Raw genomic sequence first — 25,174 nt, forward strand, 5'->3', positions numbered from 1 at the left:
GACACTGTGACGAGAAGTTCGTCATTTTTGGGTTAAATTATATTTTTTCCACTGGGCCTGGAAAGCTTTATAAACCCTCTAGACAGGCTTCAATTTAAAAAACCACAAAATTTCATCCAATTCTGGAAAAAAATCTTAATTTTAATTTGAAAATTTGACTGACTCTACCAGTGTCTGGAAAAGGTATTTTTTAAGGATTGTAGAGAGTTAGAATTTTGATATAGTATTTGCCTCAGTGTTTTGGATATTGAGCTCGATTTTTTTTATTTGTCGCATAAAATTGTAAAACTTTTGGAGACGCAACCTTAAATAAATTATTTACTAAAACAGATAACATCAACTGAGCCTTAAACAAAAACTTTTAAGTTAATAGATAGATTGAAATAGTGTCTGTACTTAAAGCGTGTAAGGAAATTTAAAACACTTCGTTGATTAATTTTATCAATTTTGTTAAATTTTTCTTGCTTTTATATAAGTAAATGAAGAATCACCGGCGTCAGACAGCAGTAATGTAACCTTGACATGTCTGTCTGGGCCAAGATTTATGCGATCATGCACCGCTTGGAAGTATGTGTGTGTGAGTACAACTCTGGGACTTATGATGATGACATTATTGGCCCCATTAGTTGCAAAGAATGATGTTCTTTCTGCTTATTTATTAATAAACCAGGACGACAAGCGACGAAACCGAGACATCCGGTTGCAGATCTGGACGATGTGGGTGGCAATTTGAAGAGTTTTATTTTCTTTATTAAATGTTTATCAAACATAGGTATAATTTAAAAGATATGTAAAATTAATTATCGTGTAAATGCCAAAAGTGTTACAGTGCATTATCATGCTCAATTTGTTTAAATCAAAATTAGACACAAAATAACTCAGTCAATGAGGATAAAATAACAAAACCATTGTCTTAACATGTCAACGAAATCATACTATTTATGTACTGGCACGCCATTTCAAGCCCTAAAATTAAGCCAAATTTCAACCAGCATAAGACAACAACAAAAAAGTGCCAACAGCGTTGCCATATTGGATCATCGAAACAAAAAACAATATTTTGTTCCATCACAATTCGTAGTATTTCTCGCTGGAAAGGCCTACAGAGCGTGTTCATTAACGCGTATGCACAAATATCGCTTCAACCGAAGAGGCAAAAAAAAAAAAATACCAACCCGATGACGAACACGAACGAAAGACAACTCTAGCAAAGAGCAGCAACAACAACAAGATCTGGTCCAAATCTGGGCCATGGTCAAGTGATTGATGTAAATTAAGCATGATTTGTTCGCACGCCGCCGCTGCCACGCCGAACCAACCCCAACAACGACACGAGAGTGTGAGAAGAAGAAGAAGACGAAGAAGAGGTAGAAGCAGAAAAACAACCCCCTTTCAGTCAGTCGTCAGACATCTTTTTCTTTGTGAGACGAAAGCTAAGAAGGGGGTGGCAGATAACCTTTAAGTAACATTTAATAAAAATAAAGAAAAAAACAAACATTCACAAAAATAAGTGCAAAATTCCAAATAAATTAAATGATTAAATAAGAAAAGTTAATAAAAGGCTGATAGAAGGAACTTAAAGGGACAAAACGCGATCGAAGTGAGCTGTTATTGTTTGTTCGACGATATTCTTTGTTGGTGCCCGTCTCTTTTTTTCTCGATTGCCTGATCAACCCTCTTCCAAGTTACCACCCCCTTCCCCCCTTCTTTATGATTGAAGTGTGAATTAGTGTTTCAAGTACGCATCATACTACTGTGTGTGTGCTTGTGATCGAATTCGTTTTCTTTTCTCATTATTGTTGCTTGTTCTTCTTCGTCTTTTTTGTGTTCTCCGTCAGTGCACACTAAAGCCACATCATAGTAGGCACCTCCTCTCTCGAAGGACTTTTCCAGTTCGGTCTCGAACGAAACGTGACTGAAGGGCTTTTTTTGCGTTGCAGCCTCTCTCAATAAAAAAAGCTGCCTCTCTGTTGTTTGTAATTCTTTGAAGCTTTGTTAAAGCACCGATTGCAATTGAACTACTGAATTTGAAATTAGGTTTTGTTTGTGAATAAAATGTTTCAACTGAAAACAATTAATTTTTTAATAAATAAAAAGTTGATTTAAACATATAACCTAATCAGTATGATTGAAAATATTTTTATAAATTCTAGATTAAATTTTCAAAAGGTCCTATCTGCATAGGAAACCCATGACTCATAGGATGTTTTGAAAATTTACTCTTGAATATCCCTTTTTATTTCAAATATAAAAAAAACAAGTCAGTTTTAACCCTAGTAGCAGCCTGTGCATACTAACATTCCGGTTCTATAAAATCGAGATCTACAAACTGACATGGCGGGCGCCGTTGGTGGTCAATGACTGTGACCTATTCGCAACTGATCTAGTTTTAGCAATCATGGATTACTACTCCACAAGTTATTTTAAAAGTAAACTTTCTACTGCCTATTCTTTTATTTTTCCCCGTGTTTAGAAGGACATTTTTAGCATGTTTTGTTCTACGAAAAACTTAACTGCCGATTTTATGAATAATTTTATTTAACAAAAAATCAATTTCCTAAAATCCGTACGTTTTGATTTTTGATTTGTTTTTTGTTGTGTTTAGTGGACAAAAATCTAAAGTATGTTTTCAACAAATAGCAACTGAAAGTTTGATTTAATCTGAAAAATTCACCTTTTTTATTTTTTAAAAGTAATGTCCATAATTTTCCGTTTTCTTTTAAGCTTCAAAATTTCAATGGAAGTTAAAATGCAATCAGCTGAAATCAATTTAAAATGCATTCCCCTGCGTTTAGAATCATTTTTAAGCATGTTTGGGTTGATTTAAAAATGTTTTAAATTTTTGAAAAAATTTGATATTTATTAGCGTAAAATGTTTTTTTTCGCTAAAATTTTTGTTTTCGTCAAATCATACATTTTTTGAAAACTAATGATTGCAAAACAACTGAACTAGTGTAAAATGCATTTTAAAACACTTTTTCCAAGGAAATGTTGAAAGTATGGCTTGTTGTTTAGATATTTATATTTTTTTGCCAGAGCCGATGGACGAAAACTTTGAAAAATATTTGCATCGGCCTAATATTAAAAGCGCCTCTTTTTGCGTATTTTGAAAAAAGTAAGTACGCAAAAGTATACATTTTACCATGTTTTAATATTTTTTTAGAACTTTAGAAATTTGTTAATTATTGGTAAGACATTATATTTTATTAAAAAAAAACACAAAAAAATACATGAAACAAAAAATTAATTATATAAATATTAAAGCAAAAAAAGCATTTATAAAAATTAAATTCTTTTCTATCAGATAATAAAAAAAATATAATAAATTAAAAAATGATTAAATTTCATGTTTGTATTGGCCTTACCAAACTTAAGGGGTTACATACAGTTGGAAATCAAAAATTTAATATTTCAGAAAATTTTATAAATCTACTTAAAAGATAATTTTCAATCACTCCTGAAAGTTTCATGAAGATATCTCATGATTAAACTGAGTAAGAGACGATTTACTTTCAAAATTTTGCCATGCTTAAAGCGAACTGTCGAACTTTGTGAGCGTTTTTCTCTGAACACCGAGTTGATTTACGGGTGCCACGATATCTCGAGATGGGATGGACCAAATTGGCTGAAATTTGAGATGAAGACTTGCAAGACATATCCCGTGTGCATGACGAAGCCCGATTTTGAAATTTTGCTTTAAAAAAAATACAAAAATCAAAAACTGGCGATTTTTTATATGAAAAACATAAAAATATTTTTATCTTTTTTTCAAACAAACTTTTTGAAAATCGGGCTTCGTCATGCACACAGGACCAGTTTAACGAGGCTTCACCAAAATTTTGAGCCGATTTGGTCAAAGCAGTGTGGAGATATCGTGGCACCCGTTTTTTGAAACTGCTAACTTGAAATGGCTATATCTCGGCAATGATACAACCAAATATTTTCAAATTAATTTTGATAATAGTTGAAAATATATACTTTAATGCACTTAAAACAAATTAAAAAAAAAAGTTTAAGTGTGTGCCCAAAACCAACCTCTTACATTCTTGTCGATTTACTTTTTTTTCATTTGATGAGAAAAATAAACGCAATATAAGTTATTAGAAAATCGATATGATTGGAGTAAGATTAGTTTATTCAATAATACTTATTATTTTTAGTCATTATGTATAAGAATTTCCTCACTTTGATTTAAAAGCACTATTTGAAAAGAAAAAAAAACACAAATATTGAAACAAAATGCATACATTAACATATTACATGCATTTAAAACTTTCAATGTAACATATCAACAAGTATTGTGAACAGGGTTTATGTGTTTGAAAATACGTGAATTTTAATTTTTTTTCATGTGTAATTTTTACATATTCGGATTGACATCGGAAAAAGGTAAAATAATAGAGGTATAATATTCAACCATTAAATTTTTCTTCTTTCCAGAATAAAACTTTGTTTAACTGTGCACTCATTAATAGTTTACAAACGATTGTTCAAGTTTATTTCTTGAAAATTCATAATTTCAGCAGAATTTTTTGCCTTCAGATTTTCTGTGATTTTATAAGAAAAGGGTTGTCGAACTCGTGTATTTCCCCTAAACTACTAAAATGATATATAATTGATAAGATTAACGATGCAGCCAAAATTGCGATGATGAAATATTGAAAAAAAAAAAATGCATTTTGGATTTTAATAGGAAAACTTTTCAATTTTAACCAAAATGAGGTCGCAGAACTTGAATTTGATGTTAAAGTAAAAAAATAAATAAATTTTGATTTTACCCATGATTCGAATATCCGAAGTCCTATACAAACCATCAGATAATTGAACTTCGTATAATCGAGCCTGGACTGTATTCATGCACATATTCTCTCAGAACATTTATAGCTTGGTTGAAAGCTATGTGGAGAATTTATACTCTGGTTTATTCCAGTTTGGACTCAGCCTTGTGACACCTAACCTCATAATTCCTGCCGTTTTCCATTATCTTTACACGACTTAAGCGCGCGCGCTCATTCATTCATTCATTCGCAACATCGCGCGCCCCCCGCTGTCGTGTCGCAAAACATTACAGGGGGAAAAATAAAACAAAGTGCAACACTCATAAACTTTATAAACTTTATTTTTCTCCCATACTCGGCGAACCCAACCCTACAACACTTCAAAGCGGTGGATGTGGGTGCGCGCAAACCCCAAAACTGACCACACCAAAACATTCCAATCGCGTTTAAATTACAAATTGCATTGCGCTGACCACCAACCAACACACAGAGATGGCAGCAAATTACAAACTTCCACTTAAAGTTCTCAGCGTCACTCAGCGTGCGCTAGAATGAATGAATGGGAGGGGAAGGATCGTCGGGTGAAAAAAAAACTCAAACTCCAAACAGAAACAAGAACAAAAAAAAAGTGTAAACTGAACAACAACACACACTGACCAGCACTCTCGATTTCAATTGCTGACCTACTTGCCAAGTTGAGCCGAACCGAGCGCGGCTGAGCCGAAGTTGAAGTCGGCAATGCAATCTGGCGGAGCGCGCGGCGCGCACACTCACAACTCTTTGCATTGGCAGTGAATAACGAACTTGGTAAAAAATGACGCGATTTGAGCCGAAAGTGGAAATAATATACACTCATACACGGTCGGGGCCTGCAATTTATGCGATGTTGGGAAGTGGATTGGAAAAAAGGGTGCAAGTAACTACACGTCATAATGTTTTGCGGGGTGTCGAAGGAAATTTGCAATTTGTTTTGAGTATAAGTTTGATTTGTTTATGATAATGCTCAATTGCAAATCGTTGAATAATTTGTTAGTAGCAGATCGTCAAAATATCTAAACATCTAATAGTAGTTTATGCAACGAGTTGCAATTCCAAAGAACACCATTTGATCGAAATTTTAAGTCAAATGTCCGTGCTGAGTGAAATTTTTAGTCGAACACCGTTTAAACTATTGAAAAGTATTAATTTTTGATACAACTGCTGAAAAGTTCATCTTTTTAAAAGCACCCAGTTCAGTGCTGAAAAGTTTATTTTTTTAGCCTTTCATCAATTTTTTTTTGCTTTCCGTCAAATATATTTTTTTTAATTTTCTACAAATTTTGAATTTAAAAAGCATTGGAAAGTATAAATCTTAAATTTGAAAATAAATCTAGCGTTACTTGATTTTACTTATGTTTAAAAAAATTATTTTCTGGGGTCAACTTTGGCAGTATTTTAAATAAACATGCCTTACATTTTATGTCAAAACGACTGAAGAACTAATGATTAAAATATTTATTTAAAAATTAACAATTTTTAAGAATAACAATTTTGAATGACAGCATGATAAATTAAAAATTTTGAAAAACAGCTAGTAGGCAAAACATACCGATTTGAGCAAATAGAATAGGCCAAAAATTTCGAATAGAAAACAAAAACTAAACACAGTAGAAAAACATATTAGAAAATATTTAATTTAAAATCAGAAACAGGTGAAATTGAATTACAATTTCAATTCGGTTTTATTGGTGAATAATCAAGATACAATCAGTTCTTTTGCAATTCATAACAGAGTTTTGGAGTTCCTTTCAGCTGTGTGTTGCATCATAATCCATTTTGGAACAATTATTTCTATAACTATGGCACTAACAAGAGCAAGAAAAATTAAAAAAAAAAACTTGCTAAAATTGCAAAGGAAAGGGGAAAGAAAGAGAAAGAGCTTATAACTAAATCACAGTATTTTATCCTTTGTAGATGTGCTTGATCATCAGCTCCCCAAGGGCTAGAAATTGCTCCGCCTTGTTACGGCAGCTCCGAAACCTCGACATCATCTCCCCCGCGAGAGCAAAGAACTCTGGCAGGGTGAAGAGATCTTCCCCGGTGACTTCTTGCTGGGCCGCATTGCCGCTACCGGTAGCAACCACGCTGGCAAACGATCGCCCCCAGCCAGGGGGGAATGCTGAGTTGTCCGCGGGAACCGTACGCTGCCCAGCAGCCGGCACGGTTACGCTCGTACTTCGCTGAGGAGGGTGGGACGCTGCTGCTTTCTTCTTCCTCTTTTCCTGCTCCTCGAGGTAATTTTTTCGTGCACTGCATCCACGGTAGTTGCTGGTATGGTTACCTCCACAGTTGGCGCACTTGATGCGCGCCTTGGTTTGCTCTGCCTTGTCCCCCAGGTCCGCCTTGCACGGCAGTGCACACGCCACAGAGAGGTGTGTTTCACCGCACTTCACGCAGCGGGGCGGGAGGTTGCAGTTCCGCGAGCCGTGGCCGAATTTCTGGCAACGGTGGCATTGTGCTGCGTCCGACGGGTACTTTGAGTAGAACCGCCAGTTTACCCAAAACCCGTCCAACGCCTTAGTTCATCGCAGGTCTTGAATCTTGACGGTGCCGCGGTCGAAGTACAACAGGTACAGTGTGTGTGTACCTGTGACTGTTGTCTTCCGTGAGAGGACTTTTATGTCACGCGGCGTTATTCCAGCACCAGAGAGGTCCTTCTTGAGGTCGGAGATCGGGCGGTCTTGGTACCCCTGCAAGACGACCTTAACGGCTGTCTTCTGCACGGGGTCGAATGTGTAGAACTTGAAGTTTTTACCCTTCAATTTCTCCACAACCAGGTCGAAGTTCTTAGTGTCAAATGTGTAGACTTGCACTGACGACTTACCGATTATAGACAATATCCGAGGCCTTCCAGCAACTCGTCAATATCGTCCACCAACGTGTCCAAAACAAAAATTGGAGGTGGTCTACGTTCCTTTGGAGAATTGTTCGTTTTTGGCGTCGGCACTTTTTTCCGTGCACGACGATCGTCGTCGTCGTCGTCGGTAGTGCTGCTACCGTCGGTGTTGTTGTTGTTTTCTTCGTTGTCGCTCAGCATCTGGAACTCGTTCCTGATGGGAATGTTGGCGGATGTTGACGTGTTGGTCGTGGCACCGGAAGTACCTGAACGGGTTCGCACTGGTGATCTCGGATGAAGATACTTTTTGTCGATGCCTTCTGCGCTCACGCTCCCCTGCGCGATGGCGGTCGACACGGTGCTGGTTTGTTTACCTTTTTGCACTCGGCCGGTAGATGAACTTCGCGGGTTTTTCGAGGCCGTACTCGAACTGCCACGGCCACGGCCGGCCTTTGGCATGCTGCAGGAGCAAACTCGCGGGTGATCACGGTAATTTACGGTGAAAAAAATCGAAAAAACGATGGAGCACTGAGCACTTGACTGCTGCTTGCTCTCGTGCTTACACGGAGGTGAAATTGAATTACTCAAAAATGAAATAATATTCAAATTGAATAAAATTTTCAACCGTGCAAAATTCAACCTTTTTGTATACTGTGAAGCTCAATGCATACAAAATAACTGAAAAGGAAAAAAAGAAAACTTAAAACAAGAGAAGTATAGTTTTTCGTCGGACAAAATTACCTCCTGAAAAACAAGAAATTTCGAAAAATAAAAAGATTTGGACAGTAGAGACTAGAGTTACGCATTTTCAATGTGTATGGGATTAAAGCAGGGTGACCACTCAAATCCCATTTTCAAATTCCCGACTTTTTCCCGACTTTTCCAGAAACTCAAATAATAGCCATTTCTTATATAAAGTATGAATGAAAGAATGAAATTTCAAACAAAAAACTCTTCATAAAAAAGTAAATATCAACCATCAGAAAAAAAAAACTAAATGAATTTGAAAAAATCAAACTATTAACAATTTTTGAAAAAAAAAACAGAAACTTAACAACAAATTCCTAAAAAAAATGTTTCAGTGTAGAAACATAAACAATTAGTTTATAAAGAAAAATAACCGAAACTTTAACAATACTTATAATTTATAATTATAGTTTTTGATACTTCGTTTCAACTGGAAATGGCAAAAAGATAAAGATAACTAAATTTTAAACTGTATTCTTAATTTTATTTGAAATCAAAGAACGCTTAAACATGATTACTGTTATTATTCTTTCAAAGAATTTAGAAAAATATCCAAGGAATTTGTTTAAAAACAAATTTACCATGTTCTCATTTAAATTTGTTAATTTAGATATTGAATTTTTGAATCAATGTTGAGTTGTCTTGTTTTCAGTATTTAACTGTTTAATTTTTTTTCAATGAGAAGTTCAGTTTGATAAAAGATTTCATAATAGAGATTCACATATGTTCATGTATTTTGAAAATGCCATTTTTTTCTCGAAAAAAAAATCTCAAAATTATTGTTTTTGCTGTATGGGTATCAAATGATCGGGATTTTTTCATACATTTCGAAAGTAATAACACACATTTTTGAAAATACTCAAAATTTTCACAAAACTACGTATTTTAAGAAAAATACTAAAAATTTCAGTTTTTTTAATATGGGTATCAAGTGATCGGGATTTTTTCATGTATTCGAATGTAAAACACTTTTGAAAATACTCAAAATTTTCACAAAACTACGTATTTTCAAATGATCGGAAATTTTTCAAACATATCGGTGGCATTATTTTTTTAAGTGCTAAATTTGTTTTACAAAGCTACATATTTTCTACTAAATACTAAAAATTTGAATACTTTACAATATGGGAAATTTGAATACAAATGATCGGAAATTTCTCTAACATTTCGATGGTAACAATATGTTTTCGTGAAATACCTTTTTTTTACAAAACTACGTATTTTTGAAAAAAAAAAAATGCTCATAACTTCAGAATTTTACAACATTACTATCAAATGATCGAAATTTTTCATACATTTCGATAGTTACTCATAATTGTTACAAAACAACGTCTTTTCGAAAAAATGCTAAAATTGTGTTTTTTTTTCTAAAGGGGTAATAAATGATTGGGAATTTTTCAAACATTTCGACAGTTATGTTTGATACTCAAAATGTTCACAGAACTACGTTCTTTTAAAAAAATACTCAAAATTTAGGTATTAGTCAAATAATCAGATTTTTTATTTGTAAAAAACTAAAATTAGTTTTTTTTAAATACGTAGTTTTGTGAAAATTTCGAGTGATTTAAAAAAAATATGATTTTACTTTTGAAACTAGGAAATTTTTTTTTCCAAAAATACGAAGTTTTGTGACTTTTTTTTCTATTTTCAAACAATTGTGTTGTTACTTTCGAAATGTATGAAAAAATCTCGATCATTTGATTCCCATATTGTAAAACACTTAAATATTTAGTGTTATTTTTTTGAAAATACGTAGTATTGTGAAAATTTTGAGTATTTCACAAAAAATATTGTTACTATCGAATTGTATGAAAAAAAGCCGATCATTTGATACCTATATTGCAAAAAAAAAACTTGAATTTGCAGTATTTTTTTTTTCGAAACTACGTAGTTTTGTGGAAATATTGAGTATTTTCAAGATTATGTGTTATATCTTTCGAACTGTATGAAAAAATCCCGATCATTTTATACCCATATTGTAAAAACTGAATAGAATAGATAGCTGATTCGATAATTTGTCTAATGGAAATTCACTGTGCACAATTATTTTTTAAATAACACATTTTTGGATAGAATTTGATCAGATTTTACAGAACCTTGTAATTCCAATGTATTGAAAATTTCCTAAAAGTGTTGTACTTTAATAAAACTTTTCAAGACCAAATTTAGCGTACTCATCGTAAGATAGGTAATTTATAGTTATTACGTGAGTAACCCTGCGACCAACCGGATATGAAATTATTTTAAAAAAAATCAGTCGGATGAGTAAAAAAGTGTACCAAATGTTTTTTTTAAATAATCTGTAGATGATAAGTTCCATTGGAAATTGCTTATGTTTTTCGGATTAAACAAAATGCCAAAAGAATTAAAAAAAAAACAATATCTTAGTTCAAAAATGAAAAAGAGCAATCCAAATAATTTTTTGTCAAATACCCAGTTTTCCCTAAGCCCCCTCCCAACCTACCTTCAAATCCTTGAAGAATATCGTGTTCCGCGCCCAGTCGACCTGCGAGAACAGATTCTGGTCCAGCACCTTGCACATCAGCTCGAACAGGTCGACCTCGCACTGGTTGTACGACTGGTTCTGCAGCAGCGAAAACAGGGACGCCGTCCACTCCCGGTCGTCCCCGTCGATGGACTGCACAAAGTCGCGTATCATCGGCGAGACCCTAGATATGACGGAAGCCACGGAACCGGAACGCGATAAATTTTGCAGGGAAGGATTTTGGGGAGAAGAGAAAGAGAGAGAGTTTTGCCAAATGTGCCACGATTTTGAGGGGGGGAAGGTTGGGATGAAAGTAAAGAGAAAAAGAGAAAGAACAGAGAATAATTATTAAAAGAAGTTCGTTTGGGGGTGGGGGACGTTGGTCGGTCATGGTTCGGAAGACTAGCCTTAACGTGTCCGCTGGGTTGTCGGCGGTGCTGGTGGGGTTGGTGCCGCTGTCGAAGCTGAACGTTTTGGGACTTAGCGAGTGTGGTGAGGCGGTCGTCGAGTTGGCGCTCATCCATAGCTTCGACTCGGACAGTTGGCTCTGGATGGCGGTGGACGTCGAGTTGGAGCCGCCGTTGGTGCCCGCACCGCCGGAACCTGCCCCACCATTGCCCGCACCGCCGCCCGTTCCTCCTCCGCCGCCGACGCCGCCACTGCTGCCACCTCCGCCGCTGCTTCCGTTGCCACCGACGCCACTGCTCAACGAGATCGTCGTCTGCGGGTTGACCTGGCCAAGCGCGATCGCAATCGGACTCGGCGAACTGTCCGGCGATGACGTCAACGAGGACACCTGCAACGGGGAAGGATCAAGAAAACAGAACACGCGAACACAGACGGTGTGACGAAAAATTTATGTTTTTAAGGTTAGGATCACGCGTCGTGTCACGTTGTTTGTTCCCGCGGCCAGTAACACCGGAAGGACGTCAACAGTGACAGGTGTGTGTAAGTGTGTTTGTGTAATATTTTGATGATTGGTGAGAGACGGACGGACACAAGAAGTAAAAAGAGAAAAGAAAGTGCGATTAAATGTAAACTTTCGGTCCGAAAGTCGGGCACCGAAATCGACGGAGTCATGGTCACCGGGGAACGAACCTGCGGTATTTGGATTTCCTGCTTGATGTGCATACTCGAGTACGGCGACTGGTGGTAGTCGAGACCCTGGAGACCTGCCGCGGCCGCTGCCGCCGCCGCCGCCGGTGACGATCCGTCCGCTGCCGTGCCGAGCTGGCCGATGCCGACGCCGCCGCCTATCGACCCCCGAAGTGCCTGGATGGCGAGCTGCCGCTGGCGCATGATTTGAAGCTTCCGCGCCCGGTCGCGCTTGTACATGGGGCCGAACTTGTTCCGGCCGCCGCGCATCCGGTCGGCGCGGACCGCTATTATTAAGGGGAAGAAGGAGAGGAGAATATAGAATTAATTTATTTAAGAATGAATCTACAGAGCAACTCTCTACGAAATCGGTATTTTTTTTAATTTAAATTTTTGTATTTTTTAATCCGCCTGAAACTTTTTTGGTGCCTACGGTATGCCCAAAGAAGCAATTTTTCATCATTAGTTTGTCCATATAATTTCCCATAGAAATTTGTCAGCTGCTCATACAAAAATTATGTTAGTTAGTTATCTTTATTAACGAGCCTTTCAGCCATAAACGCTGGTTCGGCTCGGTAGGAGTGAGAGGGCTTCTTAAAGAGTGGCCCCCCTTTTTAGGAGAATATTTCACATTTCATTTTCATCAGGATTTCGGTGGAATGCTATCGTCGAGAGTGCAGCTTTCGTCCATGTTTTCTCGGTTCTTTCCAAGAATATGACTAAGTTGGTGTTGGTGGGTGATTAGAGTGCGGGAGATTTGATGTCTGTTTTGGTCTGGTGTAAACATGTACTGCAGGGGAATGGGATCTGGGTCCCTTGTCCGTCCCTCATCCAGCCACACCAGATTAACTGAGATTGTCCTTCGGTTCCGGGTATGCTGTGGCGTCCGGTCCGGGGCGCTCCGTTATATCTGGTGTTCCACTGGGTTTTCATGGATGGAGTTTCGTATAGGCGGTCTAGTTCTGTGTCCTGTTCTTACGAGGTTTACTAAATATTGTGAAAAATTCGAAAATCTTTGCAGAAGCCGATGATTCTGGCCTCGGCGGTAGGGTTGTTGGCGAGAGCTTCGTCGACGTTGGTTGAGATTTCGTTTGCAGCTCTAATCGGTTCCGTGCTGGGGCATATGCTAAGTAGATGTTCCACTGAGCAGTATTCTTCGCATTCTGGACACTGTCTTTTAAAGTTAGCAGTGTTTCCGAAGTTGTGAGTCGCTCTGGTATGGCCGGTGCGCAGTCTGGAGACGACTCGTTGTTCCCGCCAGTCCTGTCGGTCTTCCCAGGCCATAGTAGAGGGCTTTACTTTTCTGATGAATAGTGAACGGCTAGCAAACCATTCAGATTCCCACGTGTTCCTTATTACATTAGAGATCCAGTGTTTGATGTCTTGGGCTGGAACCTTGTTCGTGAAGAGACGACCTTGTCTGCCCAAGTTGGCCATTCTATCGGCCTCTTCGTTACCAGGGATTCCAACGTGGGAAGGGACCCACATAAATACGGTTCTTTGGTTGACTATGTTGGTGATTGCTTGGATCCATGGGTGTTTCTGGATTTGGCTCTTGAGTGCGTCCAGAGCACTCGCGGAGTCGGTGATGATTAAGGTCGGGCGTTCGGACTCCGTTGATACTGCAGCTAAGAGAGCGGCTGCTTCTGCTGAAAAAATGGAACATTGCTTTGGTAGTCGGTGACTGGATCCTAAGCCGTCGTCTACTATTCCAAAACCTACTCCGTCCTTTGTTTTGGAGCCATCGGTGTAGATGTGTCTGAATCTGATGTATTTGGTGCTTAGGATTTCAGCAACCCTTTTTCTCAATTCTGGAGAGGTATCTCCAGCGGTAAACTCTTTCCTTATTGCTTCTTCGAATCGAATAACTGGAAGGTCCCACCGCTTGGCTCCTGTCCAGTGAACTCTCGCTACTGGAGGGAGTCTCTGGCGGGTAGATATCCTAAAGGCTCTGCGCCCCTCCAGTAGGAGGCAGACCTTGCCACTGCCGGGGGTGCGTTCGTCGTAGCCGACGGCTCTGCGGGAGATGATTTCTGTGGCTAGGTGACGAAATGGGAGTAAACCGGTCTCAACACTGACTGCGTCCGCTGGGGTAGATGGGAGCAGTCCGGCGGCAACACGGGTAGCAATATTATATGTAGGACCAAGCTTTTTGATGAACAGATCTAAGGCGGATCCGTAAATTTCTATGCCGTAGAATAGTTTGCTCCAGACTATGGCTTTCTCAACTCTTAGCAACGTTTGTCGATTTCCTACTTTGTGTGGGCTGTTCACTGCCCGTAGGAGATTTATGCGACTCCTACAACTCTTTCTCAGTTCATGAAAGTAGGTTTCAAAGTTCAGGCGGCGGTCAAGCCAAACTCCTAGTATCTTGACTACGGATTGCACTGGCACTGTGCCGGATGCGGTTTGGATGGGTGCGGTGGATGGTCGGTGACGGTGACGACAAATGTGTGTGACGATGCTTTTCCCTGGGGAGAGGTTGAATCCTCTTCCAGCGCACCAGCGTTCTACTCCAACAATTCCTGCTCGTATTCGACGACGAAGAACCTTCGGGGATCGGTCTTTGGCAGCTAAGACTATATCATCAGCGTAAACGAAGATTTGTATGTTCTTGGGCAGCTCCCGATGTACACCGTGCATTCCGATCAGGAACAAAGTGACCGCGATCACCGATCCTTGAGGAATTCCAGTTTCTTCTTCAAAAGTTGTCGAGAGATAATTGCCAATTGCGACGCGGAAGGTGCGATTGGTCAGGAAACCAATGAGGAAGCGAATCATATTTCCTCCAAGTCCCCAGTTTACGAGCTGTTTGATGATCCGGGGAGTCCATGTCCTGTTGTAAGCTTTTGTCAGATCTAGCGCAGCAATGTCAACGTGGAGGTTCTCTTGCATCGCTGTCTCCAGGAAGTTCCCCAAAGCTCCGAAGTAGGTTCCCGTGCCACGACCTGGGCGAAACGCGTGCTGATACTTGTCAAGGAGTCGGTCACAAAAATTATGTATAAAAATTCAAAAATCTGTATCTTTTGAAAGAATTTTTTGATCGATTTGGTATCTTCCACAAAGTTGTATGTATGGATAAGGACTACACTGAAAAAAAAAAAAAAAAAAAAAAATATACAAAAAAAATTGGTGATTTTAATTTCACTTTTTGTCTCTAGAACTACACTATTTAAAAAAAACAGTATTATTATTTTCTGATATTAGGGGACATGAAATGACAACTCTTCGGAAATTTTCAGAACGGGCAAAAAGTCTTTGACCGAGTTATGATTTTTTGAATCAATACTGATTAAAAAAAAAATCGAAATATTGGTCGCACAAATTTTTCAACTTATTTTTTCGATGTAAAATCAAATTTGCAATCAAAAAGTACTCAAGTGAAACTTTGATAAAGTGCACCGTTTTCCAGTAAAGCCATTTCAGGTAACATTTTTGAAAATAGTCGCAGTTATTCTTTTTTTTAATAAGTGCCCATGTTTGCCAACTTTTGAAAAATATTTTTAAAAAGCTGTGAAAATTCTCTATATTTTTTCTTGAACTTTGTTGATACGACCCTTAGTTGCTGAGATATTGCCATGCAAAGATTTAAAAACAGGAAAATTTATGTTTTCTAAGTCTCACCCAAACAACCAACCATTAGAAAATCACGATATCTCAGCAACTAATGGTCCGTCTGCTTGTGTGGATCAATCGGACCGCGCACTGGACTCACAATCCTGAGGTCGCCGGTTCGAATCCCGAGGCAGACGCAAAAATTCTAAGTGTTTATAACGGTATTCGGTGCCCTCTCCCCGTGCCATACCTTCACACTTAGGAGACCCGGGAGGCGGAGTCTTGTCGCAAAAAGAACGATACACGCCTGTGGATCCGTTGACGAAACCGCAAGGTTTAAGAGGGCCACATTATAAGGTGTTACGTCGATTCCGTTAATGGTCCGATTAACAATGTTAAAATATGAACAATGAAAACATGATTTTCAATTTTTTTAAATCAAGACAAACATTTCAAAAGGGCCAAACATTCAATATTACGTATACCGAAGGCATCAAAAAAGTTTCAGCCGGATTAAAAAATACAGAAAAAAAATCGAATGACCAAAATCTCAGAGAATTGCTCTACATTCAAAAATTACTCTTCAACAAGGCTTTCAAACTACTGTCGGATCAACCATGTTTAAAAATAAAATCTTTAAAAAAAATCAGCTTTTTGGAAATGTTTTTTTCAACTTATATCATCAAACAATTTAGGCATGAAATGGTTATCAAGGTCGATAAAATTATCTTCGATAATATTAGCGTCAAACGATAGCGATAATATCGTTATTTCGAAAATTCTATCGGCGATAATATAGGCGACGATAACGGAAGATAACTCATTTTTTAAATCATTCCCAAATTATTTTAAATTTCCAATGCTTTCACTAAAATAATTTTTTGATTATGTTGTTCAAAAGAATAAAAAATAAATACTCAAAAATACCCGAAAAATACCATATATTTTAAAAATATTCAAATTTTCATAATTAGCAATATGGGTAGTAAAAGAAGCGAAATGTTGTAGACTGTTTTTTAAATTTTCGTAATTTGATATATGAGTATCAAACGATTCGAAATTTTGCATGCATTATCACTGTTGAATAAAATACTTAAATTAAAAAATATACATAGATTTTTATTTAACAACTCAAATTTTCATAATTACAAAATTTCCATTTTTTTGATATCAATATCGCAAATTATGAAAATATGAGTATTGAAAAAACAGTGTTTTGTGAAAAATTTAGTATTTCATTCAAAAAACTCTAAATTCGTGAAAATGCAAGCAAAATTTCCATATTGCAAATTATGAAAATTTTCAAAAAATACCGTGTTATTTTTGAATATTCCCAAATTTTCATGATTTGATTATGGGCAACACAATGCAAACAAAAATTGAAATCTTTCGATATTAATACAGTCTAGACTCGATTATCCGAAGGCCTCGGAAAAATTTCACTTCGGATAATCGAATCTTCGGATAATCGAATCACGAAAAAAATATTTTTTTCGTTGTCCAATTTTTGATTGTCATGCTTAAGTATGACCCATTAACTACGCTAAAATGATTTAAAATTTTGAACTCCAATATGGCGGCCAAAATTATTTAAAATGCAATCAAATATTAAAATTTTACTTAACTGGGGTCGCAGAACTCAAATTTTAGGTTGGAAATAAAAAAATTTAAAAATATGAAAAATATTTTTTTGGTCATGATTTGATTATCCGAAGTGCCATACAAACCTTCGGATAATCGAACTTTGGATAATCGAGTCTGGACTGTATTGCAAATTATGAAAATTTTCGTATTTAAAGAAATGTATTTTGTGAAAATGTATGTATTTTATTCAAAAAACTCTAAAACAGGTAAAATGCATAAAAAATGTCGAATCGTTTGATAACCACATTGTAAATTATGTAAATTTGAGTACGGTATTTTGTGAAAGAAAATCTAGTAAAGTAAAAATGTGTACATCATTGTGTTTCGTTTGATATCCATATTGCGAGTTATAAAAATTTGAGGATTTTTTTTTGTTTTTTTAAAGTATTTATAAGTTGAAACTTACCATATTATCAAAAAATATATTTTAAGTGAAAGCTTTGAAAATTTAACATGATTTGGTAGGATTAGGTCAATTTTAGAAATATATTAAAAATGAGTTATCGTCCGTTTTTATCAATAAGATTATCGCCGATAGAGTTATCGAAATAACGATAATTCTAGAACAAACGTTATCGTTTTTTTTTTGATAATTCTATCGTTATCAGCCTCGATAACTTTAATTCTAAAACGATGCACTATACCAAAAATTGATTGTTGGAGTTTGTGTCCCTTTTTCCAATTATTTCCAGAATCACTATTATATAAAAAATGCATAACTTGGTAAAATACAATTGGGTCCTAAAATGAAGCTTAAATTGCTGATATTATTGTTTCCAGCGATAAAGCTTATTTTTCTGCGTACAATGACCCTTTGTACGACCACAAAGAGTTTAAAATGGATTTTTAAATCAATTTTGAAAAATTAACCTCGCGGTCCTTCTTGACAGAAAAGGTCCTACTTGACTGCTCTTTCCAAGGGGACCATAGTTGACCCATCGAAAAAAATGTTGTCTCGTCAACTTTTTTTTTGCATTAAAATAAAAAAAGTGACCAGAAATGGTTTCTAAGCGTGTTTTAATCGTTGTACATAAAAATTTACATAGGGCTTTAGGACCCTATTGCAAAATAAAAAAAGTCAAAATCAAGTGTTTTTTGTAACAAAAGGTCAGATAAAAAACATTTGACCTTTTTTTGGATAGCTTTGATCTTATTCTTAACCTACAACTTTGCCAAAATTATAAAATCTTTCACAAAATCTTTTTCATGACAGGGATTACTCGTAAATCCTCGTAAATTTGTATGGAGACTTGTACGGTGAAATTAATTCTGCAAATTTGTATTTTTTTGTGTCATAAGGAACCTATGTTTCATCAAATAAAAAAAAAGTCGATTTGGGAAAACGTTGAAAATAGTTCTTTTGAACAAAAAGATGTTGCTTTACTCCATATCTTTAAGCATTTAATTTTCCAATTCAATAATTTCAGAACTGAATATTTTCAAAAAAAGTTATAATTTTGTTATTGATGTTTTAGATCTGTATTATGAAGTTGATGTGAAGCTTTTTCGAACCTTGCAGAAGCCTCAAAATAAAGTTAAAAAAAATATTTGAACATCATCCTCACCTAACGCCACCCAAAGCCCTTCACGGAATCCAACCCGGATGACTTTTGACCGTTTTCAGTGGCCAAACGACCTAATTTAAGCCATCATCAACAACAGCAGCAGAAAAAAAACAAAGCTTCGGTTCTAACTCAGGATGCCAAAAAAAAAGCTCGCTTCCAAGAAGGTTCTTGCTCAGATTTCAGATTTGCCTCCGCCGAAAAAAAAAACGGTTTCATCTAATATCGATTAAAGAAGAGGAAAAATACGCGAAAAAAGTCAAAGACGGTAGGTGTGGTAGCGTTTGCATCGAAAGTGAAATCACGGCGGTTTGCCCAAGTGTCGGATTTCGGCTCGATTGTGGCCACCGAAAAAAGGGCCCGAAATGACCTAATTTCAACACGGGTGGGATATCACGGCTCGTACCAGAAGTCGTACAACTGTTCGTTCGCTGAAGTGTGGTGCGACTTGGTGGATTGTTCAGTGATTAGGGGAAATTTGTGTTTTTATTCTGTTTTTGTATTTTTTTTATATCGCATTTCAGTTCTTTATCGAATGTGATGGTCTTTACAGCTAGGATTAAATTTTCATCAGAAGATTTTTTTTTCTGTCTAAAGTATTAAAAATAGATTAAAATTTTAAATTGAAAGTTTAATTTGTTGACTTCAACATTACTTTTCAAAACTTCAAAAAGAAACCATTATTTTTCTCCTCATTCTGGGCGGCACCAAAAGGGCAACTCGACCTCGACGATGCTCAAATTATGACCAATTATGCTACTTGCTTACTCTTCATTATCGGCGCACGTGTCCCGGTATTTCACCCGTTTCTTTTTTCTCCCCTCGCCAGCATATTGATAAACCCACCTGTCCACCTTTTGGCTACACATTATCTGACGTGTCGTGTGCCATCAATAAGTGAAAGAGGGAGGTCATGTCAAGTTCTGAGAAGAAGTAGAAGAACCTCGAAACACCGGTAGCCACCAATTTCACTTGTTGCAATGTTGCGTGTTCTTTATGCTGCTGCTTTCGAAGCATAAGAGTAATGTCTCACGCAATAAGGGGTGGGGGGAGAGAGAGAGAGGGAGATGAAATAGTTGTGCAATCAACAGGTTGCCTTCGGGGCAGCTGGAACGGGATCGAATTGTCAGTTAGTCGGTCAGTAAGTTGGTCTGAGCTGGTCATAATTATCTGAAAAAAGATGAACGATGCATATCGAACAGGGACGATAATTGTCGTTGGCAAGATGTGCCATAGACAGGACGTCAGCTTTCCTTTTTGGCGCGGAATTTCCGGTAGTTGGAGAAAATTCACTTTTTCCATCCATAAAAAGCTGGGTCAAACCAATTTCACTTAGTTGCTTGGAAGTTAAAAGGTATATCGCAAAAAAAAGGATAATTCCAATGTTTTTGTTTCGCGAAAAAACTAAATTTTGTTTTAACTTAGTTATTTAAAAAAAATATCATTTAAAACAACTGCAGCACTGGTTTAAAATTCAATTTAACACACTTTGTTGTATTCAAGTGTTGAAACCATGGCTGGTAATTTGAAATTTTATATTTTTTCCTTCCACACTGAAAAGAGGCTATAAACTTACTCGTAAAATGAACTTTTCCAATTAGACCTCCTTTTCAATATGTTATTCAAAAGTCATTTGAATTTAAGTAAATTTTCAATCAAGTATCCTGATTTCCTGAAGATCAAAAATCACTCACTCATCAACGAACAGAAGCGCGCAACCATTCGCGAGCGAACACGACTAGCTAGCTGCAAGCATCTTGGTCAATCGCTTTACACAGCGATACAAATACTTCGTGAATTTCTTTGCCTACTCCGTCCGTCGACCCGAGTTACAAACGAATACGTTCAGACATTTTAAAAAAGGAGAGAATCTAACGAAATATCAGCGCGGCGCTCTTTTGGCCTGCACCACCACAGCTTGCCGTCAAATTGAATTTGGCATTGTGGAAATTGCCCTCGAATGTGTCTTTGATGTTGTGCAAAAAACAAAATTGCAAAATATTTTTGATAACATTTATTTTAAGTAGTTTAATAATTGATCAAAACAAAGCCGATCGCAGACTATTTTGAGTCAGGCTTGAGCGATAGAGCGCAAACGGCCTCTCTGAGCCTTTCGCTGTACTACCCGATTGGAGTGAGAGGGAGAAAAAAAAGAGAGTGTTCAGTAGCGAACGATGTGGAAGATGAACAATATCGCATATTTTGTGAAATTTTGCATTTTTGAAAAATATTTATTGCAAATCAACTGTACGGGTGAATAGTGCATTTCCAACTATTTTTGCATTGAAATATTGAAATTAAAGCTTGTAATTTCAGTTTTTATCTTTGTTTGAATCTGGGTCGAGGGACAAAAACTTCTTTCGTTGTTTTTTTGTAGGTCTTTGAGCTCAAATATGACTACTTAAATACTCTTAAGTGGTTTGAGAAAAGGTAATTCCAATTTGGCAGGCTTTTAATTTGGCAATCAACCACTCAAGTTCAACTAATTTTGGGTCTCTAAGCTCGAATTTGACCTTAAAATAAGAAGTTAAAAAAAACCCCAAAGTAGTTGATTCCTGGGGAAAATTTCCTTTGAAAGAAAAAAAAACTGCAAAATTGAGAAGAAGAAAATAATAAGTTTGTGTTCCAAAAGTTGGTATAATAAACAATATTGTTTTTCCATTAAAAAAAATATATAAGTTTAAAATCAATATGATACCAAATACAGTGTGTTGTTCAGTTACATACGGTTTTTGGAGCAATTATGTCACAATTACCTGGAAAGAGAGAAAAAAAATGTTAGTTATTTAAATTTAATAATACTTGAGCTAATAATTTTATACTGTTCTTTATCTTAATTAAATTTGAGTAAATCCATTAGTTTTTTAAAGAATAAGCTTCGTTTTACCGTCATTCCATTTTGACATTAGCCCACAATTTAAACAAGTCAATTAGTGACCATTGTGTGTGAGTGCCCAAAACGGTAAGACAAAACCGCCTTAACCAGACGCGAACAAAGGGGTCCACTTTATCTGTGTGGTTCATAGACAAACTGTATTTGCAACATCAAACGATGGTGCAATGAGAACAAAAAGGAGCGGGGGGAAATTCTGCTACAATCACAGCGTGATGAAAGAACCATGGGAGATTTTGCCGTTCTTTTCCTTTGTCAAGTACGGGGGTTGGTTGCGTAAGTTGCTTCCGGCTGTAAATTTTCCCTTGTTTAAATTTAGTTTAATTTGTACGACTTTGCATGATTATGATTTTAGAGTTGAATTAAGTTAAGAAAACAATCTATAAGTAGAAAAATTTTACAACTGCTAATTCTCTGTTCTGCTTCTTGAGCAGCAAACATCAGTAAAAAAAAACACGCTCAAAAAGAGCATGAACCAGGATGGATACCGCAACTGGAGCGTTAATTCCGTGTAAATTTCTCAGAACAAACTCGGAGGGAAGACAGCAAAAAAAACCCAAGAGAAACTTTCTTTTTTTCGGTTCGCTTCCTTGCACTTTGGCTCTCCACTCCCTGTACTCTCCCCTCCTGAAATTCGCTCTGGCTGACGGATCTGCGACTTCCTGTCTGACGCGAAGGCAGACAGACAATGGTGGGGCCCAAAATTGGAGCATATTCTTGCATCGTGGTGATCGTTGAAATTGAGGAATGAAAAATTGTGCAATAAAAGGAAGAAGAACAAAGAACTGAGCCGACTTGCGAAAGTTTCGAGCGCGTGCAGCAACATTTGGCAGACAGTTTAGAAAAAATAAAAGTATTGGAATTTGACTTTCTCTCTGAACTTTGAAACTCTGAAACTCTGAAATAAATTGTACTTTTAGTTTAGAAATGTGATTATTTATTTTATTATTGTTTTTAATAACGTTAAACTTTATTTGTTATTTTTTTCGAATAAAAAATTTCATGAATAACTCTAGATAGCAGAGAAAAAAAATATCATGCAATTTTTATTTCGAATCGGAAATCGTCAATTTTCTAGAAAAAAAAACCATAGGTAAGATTTGAAAGTTTAATGGAAACAACTTTTAATGTCAGCTGTAAAAATATCAATATTCTGCTCATTTTTAAACAATTTTTGAAGGATTAATTTTAATCAGCATTGCTCATCAGATAGTATTTAGGATTATGTTAAAATTAAAAGAATAGTAGTTTATCCAACAAGTTGCAAAAAGAGGAGTTTTTCAGCACGAGTCGTACATTTATCCAACAAGGTTCACCTAGTTGGATAAATTCGAAGAGTGCTGAAAAAATCAAGTTTTGCAACGAGTTCCATATTACATTTTTTTTCAATTCCGAAAAACACCCATTGAGTAAAATTTTCATGTATTTTGTCAATAAATCGTTTAAATCAAAAAATGTTGAAAATTGTTGCTATTCAATTCTGTTATTTTTGGTACAGAAAAGTAGGCTATTTCGTCGTTCAAGAATGACAGAAAAAGGAAGTAGTTTCAAAACGGAATTGCAAAAAAAAAAAATATTTCTGTTATTTCTAACAGATAATAATTAAAAATAATATTAATTATAGTTCAAGTCCCTGGAATTAGCAAAAAGTCATCAAAACAGGAGTTTGGTTCCAGACCTGAGCAAACCTAATATTTCATTGTAGACTTATTATGATTTTTTTCAAATTGCAAACAGTCTTAACTGTTTTCTCTTGAATTGAATCTTATAATTTGGGAAAATTTATTTATTTGTCGTTATTTTAAAACTAAAAACAAAAATCAAATGATGTGAAAAATTCACGATAATATTATTTTTGGATAATGAAAACTGATTAATAACTTCCAAGAAACGACTGACGGTCAGAGTAAAACAAAAACAATTTACTGAACTTTCCGAAAACTAATTTAGAGACGACGAAAAAAATCTTAAATACCATATTTTTTCAAGATTTTGAATTTTTTTATCCTCAGTTCTTTCATACAAGTCTTCCTAAAATTTCGCTGGTTGCTCATACAAAATGGGCATGTAAATATTAAAAAATCCACACAGTAAATAATGTGTAAATTTGAAAGGTTTAATTTTGAAAGTTTGAATATTATCTCCTTTATGATTTAAATTTACCTCAATTTAAACTGAAAAAGTGACATTACACATTACACCATATAAGTGGTAAAATTACACATTATCAGAGGTAAAATTACACATTTTTTCTGACATAAGAGATGTACCCCTTCCCAGATATAAAAAATATTAAATTTTTTACTGTGAATATTTTGAGAAGAACGATTTGGTATCTAAAACAAAGTTGTAGGTTATGAGTTGAACTTTTCTGGAAAAAAATGTTACACGGAAAAAATATTTCTCTATTTTTTTAAAGAATGGAGCAAAATCTAACCAAAGCAAAGTTATGATTCTTGAAACATGTTATTTTGAAAGTTGGTCATATAAGAAAAAAAAAACATTTTTAGATAAAGAATAAAATTTTCAATCGAAATCAACTTTACTGTATTTTTTATTTTGAAGTTACGAGATTGTTTGGGTTGAATTATATAAAAAATAATATTTCATCTCAATAAAAAAATTCCAGCAATTTTTTAAAATATTTTTTGATCGCTGTTATCGTTGCTGTTGAGTATGGCTTTTTGAAATATAAAATAACTGAAAACATGCTTGGAAAAATGTTTTTTTTTTCGGTGTCAACCTAATTTATTTAACTGATATTCTGGAAATAAGCTTCTGATCATTTTTTGGAGATTTCGGTCATCCAATTTTTTTGCATTTTTTAAGCTGTCTGAAACTTTTTTAGTGCTTTTTGTATGCTCCAAGAAGCCATTTTGCATAATAAATTTGTGAACAAAATTTTCCATATCAAATTGACAGCTGTCCATACAAAAATGGTAAATGAACAAACTTCAAAAATCTTTATTTTTTGAAGGAATTTGTTGATTCATTTGGTGTCTTGTAGGTATGATAAAAAAAATGATACACGGAATTTTTTTGTGGGTTTTTTAAATAACTTTTTGTAAATAAAAAGAGATTTCTGAAAACCTTTAAATTTGATTATTTAGGGATTTTGATGTTTTAGGGCACTTAAACAGTCATCTAATCAGACAATTCCAAAAAGTGCTAACAATTTTTAACCAAATTATAGTAATTAATTATTATTATTGAAACAATCTTGAAAATAGAATAAAATGAAAATAATTTAAAGTTTAAAGAAAATCAAATTTGCAATCAAAAAGTACTTTGGTAAAATTTGGATAAAAAGCACCATTATTCAATTTTGCCTTCCTCACTGAGGTAAGGCTATAATCCTGCTCTAAAAATGAACTTTTTATTAAAAGCTCAAAGACCCACCTTCATGCATACATATCGACTCAGAATCGAAAACTGAACAAATGTCTGTGTGTGTGTATGTGTGTGCGTATGTGTGTGTATTAGGATGTAACAAAAATGACTTTTTGGCGGGCATTCAGGGGTTTGTTCCGGTGGGCATAC

At 35.7% G+C, this 25,174-nt stretch overlaps 1 protein-coding gene across 3 annotated transcripts in view; it reads right to left on the minus strand.

Moving 5' to 3' along the window:
- The window catches only part of LOC120418025 (nuclear hormone receptor FTZ-F1), a 277,913-nt gene that overhangs the window by 15,277 nt on the left and 237,462 nt on the right, over positions 1-25,174 (minus strand). For all 3 annotated transcript variants that reach the window (XM_052710822.1, XM_039580272.2, XM_039580269.2), the window contains 3 exons: positions 11,984-12,267; positions 11,293-11,681; positions 10,865-11,069 (listed from right to left, as the gene is read on the minus strand). In XM_052710822.1, coding sequence (XP_052566782.1) covers positions 10,865-11,069; positions 11,293-11,681; positions 11,984-12,267 — 878 coding nt within the window. The remainder of the gene's footprint in view (positions 1-10,864; positions 11,070-11,292; positions 11,682-11,983; positions 12,268-25,174) is intronic.

The sequence above is a fragment of the Culex pipiens genome, chromosome 3 (assembly GCF_016801865.2).
Source record: "Culex pipiens pallens isolate TS chromosome 3, TS_CPP_V2, whole genome shotgun sequence".
NCBI classification, from domain to species: Eukaryota; Metazoa; Arthropoda; class Insecta; order Diptera; family Culicidae; genus Culex; species Culex pipiens.